Below are 16,203 nucleotides of genomic sequence, written 5' to 3'. Positions count from 1 at the left end.
CTGTCCGCTCGTCATAGCTCTCCAGGAAACGAAGCTACGCCCATGCGATCAAATTGCCTTGCCACACTATACCTCTGTGCATTTTGACCTACCCCCTGTGGGGGATATTCCGGCTCATGGAGCGGTTATGTTGCTGGTCCGGGATGATATTTACTACAATCCCATCACATTGCACACCGGCCTGCAGGCAGTTGCCGTCCGAATTACTCTCCCCACTTTTACATTTTCCATTTTTACCGTTTAATCGTCGTCTGCTGTTACCAGGGCAGACATGACGCAAATTATTGCTCAGCCACCATTTTTGTTAACTGGAGACTTCAATGCCCACCATCCCCTTTGGGGCTCTCCAGCATCCTGTCCGAGGGGCTCCCTATTAGCAGACCTTTTCAACCACCTCAATCTTGTCTGCCTCAATACTGGCGCCCCTACTTTTCTTTCGGACACATCTCACACCTATTCCCATTTAGACCTCTCTGTATGTACTACCCAACTTGCATGCCGGTTTGAGTGGTATGCACTTTCTGATACATATTCGAGCGACCACTTCCCGCGTGTTATCCATCTCCTGCATCATACCCCCTCTCCGTGCTCAACTAGTTGGAACATCTCCAAAGCAGACTGAGGGCTCTTCTCTTCCAGGGCGACCTTTCAGGATCAAACATTCGCAAGCTGCGATAGTCAGGTCGCACACCTCATGGAAGTCATTCTCACTGCTGCTGAATATTCCATCCCTCACACTACTACTTCTCCACGTCGCGTACTGGTCCCCTGGTGGACCGCAGCATATAGAGACGCTTTACATGCTCGTCGATGAGCTTTATGCATCGTTAAACGCCACCCTACAGTGGCAAATTGTATCAATTATAAAAGATTACATGCGCAGTGTCGTCGTGTTATTAAAGAAAGCAAGAAAGCCAGCTGGGTTGCTTTCACAAGCACCTTCAACAGTTTTACTCCTTCTTCTGTTGTCTGGGGTAGCCTGTGTCGGCTGTCTGGCACTAAGGTCCACTCACCAGTTTCTGGCTTGACGGTCACGAATGACGTCCTTGTGGCCCCTGAAGATGTCTCCAATGCCTTCGGCCGCTTTTTCGCAGAGGTTTCGAGCTCCGCTCATTACCACCCTGCCTTCCTCCCCCGAAAACAGGCAGAGGAGGCTAGGCCACCTAACTTCCGCTCCTCGAATCGTGAGAGTTATAATGCCCCATTCACCATGCGGGAACTCGAAAATCCACTTGCCCAGTCACGGTCCTCCGCTCCAGGGCCTGATTCTATTCTTATTCAGATGCTGAAGAACCTTTCTCCTGTGGGTAAAGGTTTTCTTCTTCGTACTTATAATCGCATCTGGATTGAGGGTCATGTTCCCACATGCTGGCGCGAGTCTATTGTTGTTCCGATTCCTAAGCCGGGGAAGGACAAGCACTTGCCTTCCAGTTATCGACCCATCTCGTTTACCAGCTGTGTCTGTAAGGTAATGGAGCAAATGGTTAACTCTCGCTTGGTTTGGCTGCTCGAATCTCGACGCCTACTTACCAATGTACAATGTGGACTTCGTAGGCGCCGCTCTGCTGTTGACCATCTGGTTACCTTGTCGACCTTCATTATAAATAACTTCTTGTGGGAGCGCCCGGCCGTGGCTGTGTTCTTTGATTTGGAGAAGGCTTACGACACCTGTTGGAGGGTGGGCATTCTCCGCACCATGCATACATGGGGCTTCCGCGGTCGCCTCCCTCTTGTTTACATGCCTTTTTAGTGGATCAACAGTTCAGGGTACGTGTGGGTTCTGTCCTGCCCGACGCCTTTCGCCAGGAGAATAGGGTGCCACAGGGCTCAGTTTTGAGCGTCTCTCTCTTCGCCATAGCGATCAATCCTATAATGGATTGCCTTCCAGCTGATGTATCAGGCTCCCTTTTGGTGGACGATTTTACCATCTATTGCAGCGCACAGCGTACATATTTCCTGGAGCACTGTCTTCAGCTTTGTCTTGACCGTCTTTACTCCTGGAGTGTCGCCAATGGCTTCCGTTTTTCTGCCGAGAAGACGGTCTGTATTAACTTCTGGCATTACAAAGAGTTTCTCCCACCATCCTTACGACTCGGTCCCATTGTTCTCCCATTCATGGAGACAACAAAATTTTTAGGTCTTACATTTGACAGGAAACTTAGCTGGTCTCCACATGTGTCATATTTGGCTGCCTGTTGTACCCGTTCTCTAAATGTCCTCTGTGTTCTCAGTGGTATGTCGTGGGGAGCGGATCGAACCCTCCTACTTTGCCTATATCGCTCGATCGTCCGCTCCAAGCTGGATTATGGGAGCTTCGTATACTCCTCTGCATGGCCGTCCATCTTACGCCGCCTCAACTCCATACAACATCGGGGTTTACGTCTTGCGATCGGAGCGTTTTATACTAGTCCCGTCGAGAGTCTTCATGCTGAAGCCGGTGAATTGCCACTAACCTACCAGTGCGATGTACTGCTTTGTCGGTATGCCTGTCGGTTACTGTCAATGCCCGACCACCCGTCTTATCGTTCCTTTTTTGACGACTCTCTTGACCGTCAATACGGGTTGTATGTCTCTGCCCTGCTACACCATGGAGTTCGCTTTCGTCGCCTCCTTCAGCACCTTGATTTTTCACTCCCTGCAACCTTTCGAGTGGGCGAGAGCCAAACGCCACCTTGACTCCAGGCTCAGGTTCGCGTTCACCTTGACCTCAGCTCGCTCCCGAAGGAAGTTACCCCCAGTTCGGTATACCACTCCAGTTTTGTCGAACTTAGTTCGAAGTTCATTAATATGACCTTCATTTATACAGATGGCTCTAAGACCAATGACGGTGTTGGGTGTTCTTTTATTGTCGGGGCACACAGTTTCAAATACCAGCTCCATGGCCATTGTTCGGTCTTCACAGCTGAGCTATTTGCCCTCTACCAGGCTGTTCTTTACATCTCCCACCACCGACACTCTGCTAATGTCATCTGCTCCGATTCCCTGAGCGCCATCCAGAGCCTCAGTGATCCGTATCCGGTTCACCCTTTCATGCACCGGATCCAACGCTCTCTTCAGCAGCTGATGGATGACGGTTCTCTGGTTAGCTTTATGTGGGTTCCTAGCCATGTTGGTATTCCTGGGAACGAAGCTGCAGATGCCGCGGCCAAGGCTGCGGTTTTCTAGCCTCGGACAGCTTCTTGTTGTGTCCCTTCATCAGATTGTAGCAGGGTCATTTGTGAGCACATTTTGTCGCTGTGGCATGCCGAGTGGGCTGCACTTACGGACAACAAGCTTCGGGCCTTGAAACCTCTTCCCGTGGCTTGGACGTCCTCTTCACGCCCCTCTCGGCGGGAGGAGGTCGTTTTGGCCCGGTTACGAATTGGACACTGCCGGTTCAGCCACCGCCATCTGCTGACAGCTGCGCCAGCGCCGTTCTGCGCATGTAGGCAGTTTCTGACAGTCCGCCACATTTTAATGTCATGTCCGAATTTTAATACACTGCGTGTTGATCTTGGCCTGCCATGTACTCTGGATGCCATTTTAGCAGATGACCCAGGAGCAGCTGCTCGCGTTCTTCGTTTTATCAACATGACAAACATGTCTAAGGACATTTGATTATACTGTTTTTTTTTTAATCCTCTGCCTATGTCTTTCATAGTATTGTCCCTTTTAGCTGCTGTTTTAACCTTGTGCCTCGCGGTGCATTCCTAACTTACTCTGGGCGCTAATGACCATTGTAGTTGTGCGCCCTAAAACCACCCAAAAAAAAAAAGACAACAACAACACTGTCAACCATAACTTAACTAATGTATTATCAAATTGTTCGTTTCTCTACATAACTATTCTTTTATCTCTCATTATTTTTTCTCGTGTAATTTTTGTTATTATTTGTATTATCAACTTTTCGTCTCTCCACATAAATATTTTCATCTTTAATTGGTCTTTCTCATGTAATTTTGTTAATTATTACATAAGGTAGTCTCACTTCCATCCTTAATTAGCAACCCACCATCATACTTTAGTTGTTATCCTCATAAGTGCAATTAATATCACACTCTACCGTTACGTGCAGATTACTCCCGTAGTGTTTAGCGAAATTCCTTCCCCTGCCGGCCCACGAACCGTTGCAGACCTCGCTGACCTTGGCCGCAGATCCCGTTGCCTCCCCGGGGACCCACCCCCTCCCCCTCCTGGCCGCTTCACTGCACAGAACTGGGAGGACACTCCCTCACCCCCCCCCCCCCCCCTCCTTCACATGCCTTCCGCATTCCTCATGCCAGACCCTCTTGTCACCACTAACCACGACCCGCAAACATCGGTCGGCAGCCTCCTCAGGCAATCAGCACCCGAATGCACCAAGCTGCATATTGCACATGCAAATGTCCAGTCTCTGCCAGCTCACTTCGACGAGTTCAAATATATATTTCAAACTGCTGATATACACATAATACTTTTGTCAGAGACTTGGCTCAAACCAAGTATTCCTACAACCTCCGTAAACCTAGATGGCTATATCTTTCTCAGGCACGACAGTTGCAACAGACGAGGGGACGGAGTAGGGGCATACATACGCTCTGATTTGTCTCCTACTGTACTACACACACCCGACAACAATGTAGATAAACAAGAGGAATACAGGGCTATTACAAATGATTGAAGCGATTTCATAAATTCACTGTAGCTCCATTCATTGACATATGGTCACGACACACTACAGATACGTAGAAAAACTCATAAAGTTTTGTTCGGCTGAAGCCGCACTTCAGGTTTCTGCCGCCAGAGCACTCGAGAGCACAGTGAGACAAAATGGCGACAGGAGCCGAGAAAGCGTATGTCGTGATTGAAATGCACTCACATCAGTCAGTCATAACAGTGCAACGACACTTCAGGACGAAGTTCAACAAAGATCCACCAATTGCTAACTCCATTCGGCGATGGTATGCGCAGTTTAAAGCTTCTGGATGCCTCTGTAAGGGGAAATCAACGGGTCGGCCTGCAGTGAGCGAAGAAACGGTTGAACGCGTGCGGGCAAGTTTCACGCGTAGCCCGCGGAAGTCGACGAATAAAGCAAGCAGGGAGCTAAACGTACCACAGCAGATGGTATGGAAAATCTTACGGAAAAGGCTACAGCAGAAGCCTTACCGATTACAATTGCTACAAGCCCTGACACCTGATAACAAAGTCAAGCGCTTTGAATTTTCGACGCGGTTGCAACAGCTCATGGAAGAGGATGCGTTCAGTGCGAAACTTGTTTTCAGTGATGAAGTGATGGGGTTATGTGAAAGATTCAGTGTTTAAACCTCCTCTACCAAGAAATGTGCCAGAACTGCGAGCTCGCATCAACGATGCTTTCGAACTCATTGATGGGGACATGCTGCGCCGAGTGTGGGAGGAACTTGATTATCGGCTTGATGTCTGCCGAATCACTAAAGGGGCACATATCGAACATTTGTGAATGCCTAAAAATACTTTTTGAGTTTTTGTATGTGTGTGCAAAGCATTGTGAAAATATCTCAAATAATAAAGTTATTGTAGAGCTGTGAAATCGCTTCAATCATTTGTAATAACCCTGTATATGTTCATAGAGATCAAATCCCTTAACAGAAAGTGCTTAATATGTGTCCTTTACAAACCTCCTAAAGTAGGTGTGTTCGCCTGCTTCGAAACTGCCCTCTCTAGTCTCAAATCGTCATATGAACATGTAATTATAGCAGGTGAAATTAACATTAATTTTTTGCGTAATAGTCCTTCCACTGGGAAATTTAAGAGGATGCCTTCTTCCTCAAATATGACGCTAATTCAGCTGGCACCTACTCATCACACAACTACCAGCCACACTTTCATAGATATATTCTCAACGAAATCTCCAAACAGAATAATCCGCACCTCCCAAATATCTGCGCCTGGCATGTCTGCCCATGACATCATTTGCATGACGTATTCACTAGAATGTCCTAGAAAGAAACAAAAACTGTCTACATACCGAGACCTCAAATGCGTAAATTTGCCTGAACTCGAAACTGAGGCACAAGAAATAGTTTGGGGGATGACCTCTCCTCCCCTCATGGACATAAACGACAAACTCCAGGATTTCACTAACAAAATTACTCAACTATATGACAAATATGCTCCAATAAAGACCAGAAAAGTAAAAAGGCAACCTGCACCTTGGCTGACTGATGAACTAAAACAGCTCATGAATCTCAGAGACGCTGCACATCGAGCATACAAGATACACCCTACACCTGAAAATCATACTGTATACAAGCAGAAACAAAACAAAGTCAGTCAAGCGGTGAGAAACGCTAAGCTCAGGCATGCCCGTACACTAGCTGACAATAGATGTACACCAGCTATCCTGTGGAAAAATCTCCATGGTCTCAGTTTAGGCAAAATAAAAGTTGCAGTAAATCCCATGGTCCCAGCTGAAGAACTAAACCGATTCTTCACATTACCTACAACCACAACTGAACTAAAAAAAAAAAAAAAAAACAGAGAATCATTGATTACTTCATGGGGATGAACGACTGTAGCAAAGAAAAATTCTATCTACAGCACGTCACTTGCAGTACTGTCAAGAAAGCCATAATGCGGATTAGATCAGCATCTACTGGACATGATGGCATCACTATCCAGATGTTAAAACTTATTGTTGACCAACTACTGCCCTCTGTAACAGACATTTTCAACGATTCATTAATCACAAGTGTTTTCCCTGATGCCTGGAAACTGGGACAAATTAAGCCACTGCCTAAAAAGGACATCGCCACAGGATCCTCTGACTACCGCCCCATCTGCCTTCTTCCTGCTCTGTCAAAGGCCTTAGAATATATAGTTCATGACCAGCTCACCAACTACCTAACTACTAACAACCTACTAGACGAATACCAATCAGATTTCCGTAAACATCGAAGCACAATATCCGCACTGATAAAGGTGACAGATGATCAGAAACTTGCCGTGGACAGACAAGAAGCGACTGTCATTTGCTTTTTAGATTTCAGCAAAGCATTTGATACTGTCGACTTCGACATCTTACTAGCCAAACTTAGCGATCTAAATTTCTCACCAAGTGCAGTGCAATGCTTTCGATCATACATGACGTCTTGTCAGCAACGCGTCTTGTCTGGGAATATAAAATCACAATGGCGGCAGGTAGTGTCAGGCGTTCCCCAAGGCTCAGTATTAGGTCCTATACTCTTCTCTCTGTATGCCAATGATGTGTCATCGGTTCTGACCTATTGCAAATATCATATGTATGCTGATGAACTTCAGTTGTATCTAAGTGTGAAACCAAGCAATCTCAAGAAAGCTATTGAAAATTTCAATACTGACCTCGATGCACTGTCAAAATGGGCACAGGACATAGGTCTAAAACTAAACCCATGTAAAACCCAAGTGTACTTGTTGGTCACTCTAAGCTCATTAGCCCAAAACATCGGGAATCTGTACCATCTCTTATCCTAAATGGAACAAATATTAACTTCTCTCCCTCAGCAAAGAGTTTGGGAGTAATAATAGATGAAAATCTAAATTGGACAGAGCACGTAACTGCAGTGTGCAAAAAAGCATCAGCATCCCTTCATGTCCTACAAAAATATAAAAAAAACTCTTCCCTTTCGATCTGAAAAAGAAATTAGTACAAACGCTTATACTCCCAATCATTGACTACAGCGATATTATCCTGCAAGGCCTCTCTCAGGAAAATTCGCGACGTCTTGAACTGGTCATGAATGCCTGCATCCGATATATCTGTGACGTTCGACTTTTTGATCACATTTCACCAGCATATGCAAAATCGTCCTGGCTGCGTGCAGACAAACGCAGAGATTTCCATACACTCTGTCTCATCTACTGCCTTATAAATGTACACTGTCCCTCATATCTCTCCTCGTCCCTAACGCTCACTTCAGAACAACATGACAGAAACACACGTTCCCATTATAATAAAATCCTTTCTGTTCCACTGCATCGCTCAATCACCTTCTCCAAGTCCTTTACAGTAGCAGGAACCCGACTCTGGAATAACCTCCCTCGTTATGTTAGAGAACTTAAAAACATGTCCGGCTTCAAAAAACAGTTAATGACGTATCTACTTAAGCAACAGTAGTGCCTTCCTCTGTACATGAATGCACTTCACCTCATTACTTCCCTCTTTCCCCCTCCTCAAATCTCCCTTCCCCAAAACTCGCTAACAACCACCACCACCACTAGTAAACATCTACCTTACACACCAAGATATTAATGTACATCTGCACAAATCTTCATTACTATTGCCAATTTTTCTCATGTTTATCATTATTATTTGATTTTTTTTGCTGTTATTATTATTGCTTTTATCATAATCTGTATGTATAGCACCTGTTGTAAAAATACTGCCGCATTTACTTCATTAGGTCTTTGTCACTACTCTTTATTCATATTGTCACTAGAGTAATCTAATTTTCTCATTTAAACTATTGTCGTGATGTAACTCTGATGTGTGAAATGCTGCATGTGTGGAACACTGGTCTGACGTAAGAGGGCCTGATGGCCCTAATCTGATCAGGTTAAGTAAATAAATAAATAAATACTACTACAATTGTTAATGCGGCGGAAAACGCGATCCCTCGCTCTTCAGTGTGCCCCTGGCGAAGGGTGATCGCCGGAAGTCGCTGAGGCAATTAAGGAGCGTTAGCGAGCTCTACAGCAGCATAAGCGGCACCCTTCACTGGAGCATCTCATAGCCTTTAAGCGGATCCGCACCCGCATTCACCAGCTTATCAAAACATAGAAGCAGGTGTGTTGAGAGAGATACGTCTCGACCATTGGAAGCCATATGTCACCTTCCCAAGTCTGTATGAAGATCATACGTCTGTTTGGGTACCAGACCCCTACAGGTAACACTGGCATTAACATTAATGGCATGTTGTCTACTGACGCAAACGTGATTGCTGAGGACTTTGCTGAGCACTATGCTTGTGCTTCTGCGTTGGAGAACTACCCCCCATCCTTTCGCACCTTCAAACAGAGAATGGAATGGAAAGTCCTCTCGTTCGCAACACCCCACAGTGAACCCACTAATGCCCCATTTACCGAGTGGGCTCCTCAGTGCCCTAGCACATTGCCCCGACACAGCTCCTGGGCCACATTGGATCCACAGAAAGATGATTAAACATCTCTCATCTGACTACAAGCGACATCTTCTCGGCATCTTCAACCAGATCTAGTGTGATGGTGTCTTTCCATCGCAATGGTGGGACAGCACCATCATTCTGGTTCTTAAACCTGGTAAAAAACTGCTTGATGTGGATAGCTATTGGCCCATCAGCCTCACCGACGTTCTTTGTAAGCTGCTGTAATGTATGGTGTGTCGGCGGTTACTTACGAAAAGCGTATGACACCACATCCTTGCCACATTATACGAGTTGGATCTACGAGGCCCACTCCCAATTTTTTATCCAAAATTTCCTGTCTCTTCGTACTTTTCGTGTCTAATTTAGTGTCTCCCATAGTTCGCCCCATACTCAAGAGAATAGGGTCCTGCAGGGCTCCGTATTGAGTGTATCTCTATTTTTAGTGGCCATTAATGGTCTAGCAGCAGCTGTAGGGTCGTCAGTCTCACTGTCTCTGTATGCAGACGACTTCTGCATTTCATACTGCTCCACCAGTACTGGTGTTACTGAGCAGCGACTAAAGGGAGCCATCCTCAAGGCGCAGTAATGGACTCTAGCCCACGGTTTCCAGTTTTCGGCCTCAAAGCACTTCTGTCAGTGTTGTACTGTTCATCCGGAATCAGAACTTTACCATAATGATGATCCACTCATTGTAGTGGAGATATATCGATTCTTAGGACTGGTTTTCGATGCCCAATTGACTTGGCTTCCTTACCTCTGTCAGCGTAAGTGGAAGTGCTGGCAGGACCTCAATGCACTCCGCTGCCTGAGCAACACCAACTGGGGTTCAGATCGCTCTACACTGCTGCAGCTCTACAGAGCCCTCGTTCAATCCCGCCTTGACTTTGGGATTGTGGTTTATGGTTCGGCGGCATCCTCAGCGTTGTGTTTTCTCGACACAGTGCACCAATGTGGCATCCGCCTTGCGACAGGAGCTTTTAGGACGAGTCCGGTGACCAGTGTCCTGGTGGAGGCCGGAGTCGCTCCATTGCAGGTTAGGCGTGCGCAGTTGCTTTCTAGTTTTGTTGCACACGTTTGTTGTTCTCCTGCGCATCCGAATTACCATCTCTTTTTCCCACCCACGGCAGTTCATCTCCCACATCAGCGATCCAGGTCAGGGCTTACAATTGCATTTCGTGTGCGATCCTTTCTCTCTGAGCTGGACTCCTTGCCTTTACCACCTATACTTGAGCTTCATTGACGAACACCTCTATGGTGTACACCTAGGCTGCGGCTTTGCCTGGTCCTTTTGCGTGGCCCTAAGCACTCAGTTAACCCTGTGACTCTCTGCTGTCACTTCTTCTAGGTTCTTGACATGTACCGGGGCCATGAAGTGGTTTACACTGTTGGTTCAATGGCTGCTGGTCACATTAGCTTTGCCTACGTTCATGGAGGACATATAGAACAGCACTCCTTGCCAGATGGCTGCAGTGTTTTCATTTCAGAGCCGGTGGGCGTATCTCGTGCTCTTCAGCACATCCACTAATGCCTAGGTGAGTCATTTCTCCTGTTTACTGACTCCTTGAGCAGCCTACAAACTATTGACCAGTGCTACCCTCATCATCCTTTGGTAGTGACCATCCAGGAGTCCATCTATGCCCTGGAACGCTCCAGTCGTTCAGTGGTGTTTGTCTGGACCCCAAGTCATGTTGGAATCCCAGGCAGCGAACTTGCTGACAGGCTTGCCAAACAGGCTATGCAAAAAATGCTTATGGAGATCGGCTTCTCTGAAACTAACCTGCATTCAGTATTACACCACAAAGTTTTGTGGCTTTGGGAGGCGGAATGGCATAATCTCAGTACCCACAACAAGCTGTGTGCGTCTCTCGCAGGGTCTCCGTGGTTCTCTGTTGGCTCCGCATTGGCCATACGTGACTGACACATGGTTACCTCCTTCGTCATGAGGACACACCTTGGTGTCGCTGTGGCTCATGAATGACAGTCGTCCATCTCTTGCTGGACTGTCCACTTTTAGCTGCTCTGCGGCAGACTTTTGACCTTCCCAGCTTCCCAGCACCCTACCTTCGGTGTTGGCAACAATGCCCCAGCAGCAGCTTTAGTTTTACATTTTATTTGTGAGGGTAAGTTTTACCCTTTGCTGTAAGTTTTAGCACATGTCCTTCATCCCTGTGTGTCCTCGACCCTAGTGCTTTTGGGATGGGGGTTTTAATGTGTTGCAGAGTGGTTGGCTTTTCCTTTTGATCCACATGGTCAGCCAGACATGGTAACCTGCTTTCATGTTTTAACCTCTTCTACCTGTTTCCTGCGGCTTTGTGGTTTTCTTGTCCCCTTTTGCCATTTAAGTGTTTCTTGCCCTTCAGTCGTTGTTGTGGTTTTTCCTTTCGTACTGTTTTGTGTTGTCTCATTGTCTTATTCGCACCCTCGTGCCATTGTTTCCTTCGGAACAAGGGACCGATGACCTTGTAGTTTGGTCCCTTCCCCCTCTTTTAAACCAACCAACCGACCCACTTTCCCGCACTTGTCCTGTTAGTTTGATTATATTTTTGAAGGAAGATGTTGTTATCATATATTACATGTATTTTTGTGTTTGTTTTCATTTTTATGTAGTGATGTCATGGACGCCATATTGGAGACATTGAGAATGGTCATTTGCACTATATTGATGACGTCATGGGTCAAAGCAAACGGGTGGAATTGGATGCTTCTGTAATGCTCATGTCCTTAATCCAGTCACAAATCTGAGTCAACATTCAGTAGACAGGCATTTGGTTCACTAGGTAGCAATTTGAAAATAGTTTAAAGTATTTCCGTGAGTCAGACAAACCACAAACCAGTGTGTCACTGTGTACAGCTCTCTGTTTACTGTGTTTGTTGGTAATGTGTTCCACAAATCATATTCATGATAAACATTGTGATGTGGAACATATCATCAGAACATAGAACATAATCATCTTGTTGAGGTTGGAAGCTCTTGTTGATGTTTTCCTGTGTTTGTGAATTAAACTTGCCTTCCGCAAAACTTAATGTATTTATTTTTTCTGTTTACCCAGACATGTTTCTATCACCAAAGGGTCATATATTGTCAGTCTCTGTTTGTTTCTGTAAATATATTATGCAGAGTTCCCGTGTGTGTGTGTAAAATGCTCACCTCAGATTACATTAATTGTGAAAGTGGATTTGTACAGGTTGGTGCTTGCGTTTATGCTCTTTGTAGTTTTAAAGCATTTCATTTGTCAGAATAATTTGCTTAGGGGCATATTAATTTTGTAAACACTTCTCCAAGAGTATTGTGTATGAGAACTTGTGATGTCAGCTGAGGGTGAAGTGTAAAGGGGTTAAAAAAAGTATGTGTGATTACAATCAAGCAACAAAATACACCATTTACTCAGCACTGGATGGAAAATGTATGTATAGGAGATGCACGATCACTACTCTCAGAAAAATGTTTCCAAAATTAATGATTCTGTAAGTACAGTATTCCCACTACTTTGCAGATGACATACTATAAAACCATAAAAAAAAGTTGTAAATGCAAGCTGATCTATATAAACCCACTTTCACCATTAATGTAATTTGAGGAGAGCAATAAAAACAAAAATTCTGCCCACCAGATGGTAGAGTTTTGTCAGGACTGGCTCCCCCAAGGCTGTTAGTAGTTCTAATGGTATGTTGTCTACTCCAGGGGCCTTGTTTCGACTCAGGTCTTTCAGTGCTCTGTCAAACTCTTCATGCAGTATCATATCTCCCATTTCATCTTCACCTACATCCTGTTCCATTTCCATAATATTGTCTTCAAGTACATCGCCCTTGTATAGACCCTCTATATACTCCTTCCACTATTCTGCTTTCCCTTCTTTGCTTAGAACTGGGTTTCCATCTGAGCTCATGATATTCATACAAGTGGTTCTCTTTTCCCCAAAGGTCTCTTTAATTTTCCTGTAGGCAGTATCTATCTTACCCCCTAGTGAGATAAGCCTCTACAACATCCTTACATTTGTCCTCTAGCCATCCCTGCTTAGCCCTTTTGTACTTCCTGTCGAGCTCATTTTTGAGACGTTTGTATTCCTTTTTGCCTGCTTCATTTACTGCATTTTTATAATTTCTCCTTTCATCAATTAAATTCAATATCTCTCCTGTTGCCCAGGGGTTTCTACTAGCCCTCGTCTTTTTACGTATTTGATCCTCTGCTGCCTTCACTATTTCATCCCTCAAAGCTAACTATTCTTCTTCTACTGTATTTCTTTCCCCCATTCCTGTCAATTGATCCCTTATGCTCTCCAGGAAACCCTGCACAACCTCTGGTTCTTTCAGTTTATCCAGGTCCCATCTCCTTAAATTCCCATCTTTTTGCAGTTTCTTCAGTTTTAATCTACAGTTCATAACCAATAGAATGTGGTCAGAGTCCACATCTGCCTCTGGAAATGTCTTACAATTTAAAACCTGGTTCCTAAATCTCTGTCTTACCATTATATAATCTATCTAATATCTTCTAGTATGTCCAGGGTTCTTCCATGTATACAACCTTCTTTCATGATTCTTGAACAAAGTGTTAGCTATGATTAAGTTGTGCTCTGTGCAAAATTCTACCAGGTGGCTTCCTCTTTCATTTCTTACCCTCTAATCCATATACACGAACTATGTTTCTTCTCTCCCTTTTCCTACTCTCGAATTCCAGTCACCCATGACTATTAAATTTTCATCTTCCTCCACTACCTGAATAATTTCTTTTACCTCATCATACATTTCATCAATTTCTTCGTCATCTGCAGAGCTAGTTGGCATATAAACTTGTACTACTGTAGTAGGCATGAGCTTCGTGTCTACCTTGGCCACAATAATGCGTTCACTATGCTGTTTGTAGTAGCTTACCCGTACTCCTATTTTTTTATTCATTATTAAACCTACTCCTGCATTACCCCTATTTGATTTTGTATTTATAACCCTGTATTCACCTGACCAAAAGTCTTGTTCCTCCTGCAACCGAACTTCACTAATTCCCACTATATCTAACTTTAACCTATCCATTTCCCCTTTTTAAATTTTCTAACCTACCTGTCCGATTAAGGGATCTGACATTCCACGCTCCGATCCGTAGAATGCCAGTTTTCTTTCTCCTGATAACAACGTCCTCTTGAGTAGTCCGTGCCCGGAGATCTGAATGGGGGACTATTTTACCTTTGGAATATTTTACCCAAGAGGACACCATCATCATTTAAATAGCCAGTTTCCATTCTCAGTCCAGTCTTGTCAAATTGTACTTCATCCTCCAGGCACTCTATTGACCTCATCATTGATGGAATGTTAAGTTCTCATCTTTTTCCTGCTTTTTTTGTTTTTTAAATATCATTTTGTTACTAGTATGGAATAATGGATGGAAATAGTATTTCATTTGTTATCAGAAGTGGGAGAGAATTACTTTATAAACTACTTAGGAGACTTCTGTTGTTTCCCGTTTCAATGATATTTTCTCTTTTGCAGATTGATTCATCAAAAATTAATAGCTTCAATGATTTTCCACTCTCTCACCGAACAAAGAAGGGTCTGAGAGATACTGGATATATAACACCAACAGAAATTCAGCGTGAGAGTATTGGACCAGCTCTCAGAGGCCTTGATATCCTGGGTGCAGCGAAGACAGGAAGTGGGAAGACAGTAGCATTTTTAGTCCCGGTATGTTTCAATTGTGTGTTTGTAGTAAAATTACTAAGCTCTAAATGTACACTTCTTCGTGTATCTGGTAACCTATGAACAATTTTTTTTTATTTTTTTAAAAATTGTGTTTATTTTTATTTCCATGCAGAATTGAGTCAAGTAACTATAGGGACATTGTCGTTGTGCTCGAAATATAGTGGAAGATGATCATTTATTGCATACATTAAGTCCCATAAGACATAGTTTATATAGTATTCTGTGTGATAGCAGTGATCTAACTTCCTAACATCATGATACTGTTTTGCATCCAATTTTCATTATTATAAATGCTTCATTTTTATTGTTACAGAAATCTCTCATTAAAGTATGTCATTATTGGGTGTACAATTTGAAATCAAAATGCTTTATTGTCAGAAAATTATTCTTGAGAGTGATAGTCTAAAAATATGAGGGTAATAGTGGCAACTATTTATTCACAACCGATACAAAAGAGTTACACGTTTGCACCTGTTAGTGTCCTTCAAAGTAGTCACCAGCGTAGTGTAGAACCCATTGCCAATGATGTGGAAGGCGTAGTATACCATTAACAGAACCTGTTCTGTTGATGGTGCGAATGGAGTGGTCTAAAGTTATGGTGATTCTCGTGTACAACTATGATGGTGTTATCCTAACGCATTATGTTCCTCCATGGCAGACCATCAATGCACCGTATTACTCTTTGTTTTTGGAGCATCACATTCAACCAGCTCTGTGAAAGACGTGGCGACACTTTCTGCGCAACCCACCCATCATTTTGCACGACAATGTGCAGGTGCATACAGCACGAGCTGTGGCTGCTCTGTTCGGTCGATAGGACTGGGAAGCACTGCACCATCCACCATACTTCCCGGACTTAAGCCCTTGTGACTGTGATTTGATTCCAAAGATGAAGGAACCACTTTGTGGCATTCGCTTCAGAACTGTTCCAGAGATTCGACAGGCAGTAGACCGCTCCATTTGCACCATCAACAGAACTGGCCCTGCTAACAGTATACTACGCCTTCCACATTGCTGGCAATGGGTTCTACATAATGCTGGTGACTACTCTGAAGGACAGTCACAGGTGCAAACGTGTAACTCTTGTGTATCAGTTGTGAATAAATAGTTGCCACTATTTAAGTTCCAACCCTCGTACATAGTTCATAGACCTTCATGAATTTTGTTTCTGGTTTAAACTTCCAGTTCAAGTGTGGTAAATAGTGAACACAACTCTTAATCAGAGTAGAATTTTTTATTATGTCCCTTAACATCAGAAAAATTCGGTGAGTTGATATTACACCTGGAAACATTATTAATTTAGACAGTTTGTGTGGTGTGGCTCTTACTGGTAACCACATTGTGTATGTTGGTTGTATAGAGCAGCTTCAGAATCATGTGTGAAAAAGCTGCTGAAAAACAATAATGGGAATTCCTG

The 16,203-nt window shown here is 44.2% G+C and overlaps 1 protein-coding gene across 1 annotated transcript in view; it reads left to right on the top strand.

Moving 5' to 3' along the window:
• LOC126095049 (probable ATP-dependent RNA helicase DDX10) overlaps positions 1-16,203 on the top strand; it is a 91,182-nt gene that overhangs the window by 9,531 nt on the left and 65,448 nt on the right. The window contains exon 2 of the mRNA XM_049909728.1: positions 14,577-14,768. Within this exon, the coding sequence (XP_049765685.1) occupies positions 14,577-14,768 (192 nt within the window). The remainder of the gene's footprint in view (positions 1-14,576; positions 14,769-16,203) is intronic.

Source organism: Schistocerca cancellata, chromosome 8 (genome assembly GCF_023864275.1).
Source record: "Schistocerca cancellata isolate TAMUIC-IGC-003103 chromosome 8, iqSchCanc2.1, whole genome shotgun sequence".
Lineage (NCBI taxonomy): Eukaryota > Metazoa > Arthropoda > Insecta > Orthoptera > Acrididae > Schistocerca > Schistocerca cancellata.
This window is presented reverse-complemented; position numbering and strand designations above follow the sequence as displayed.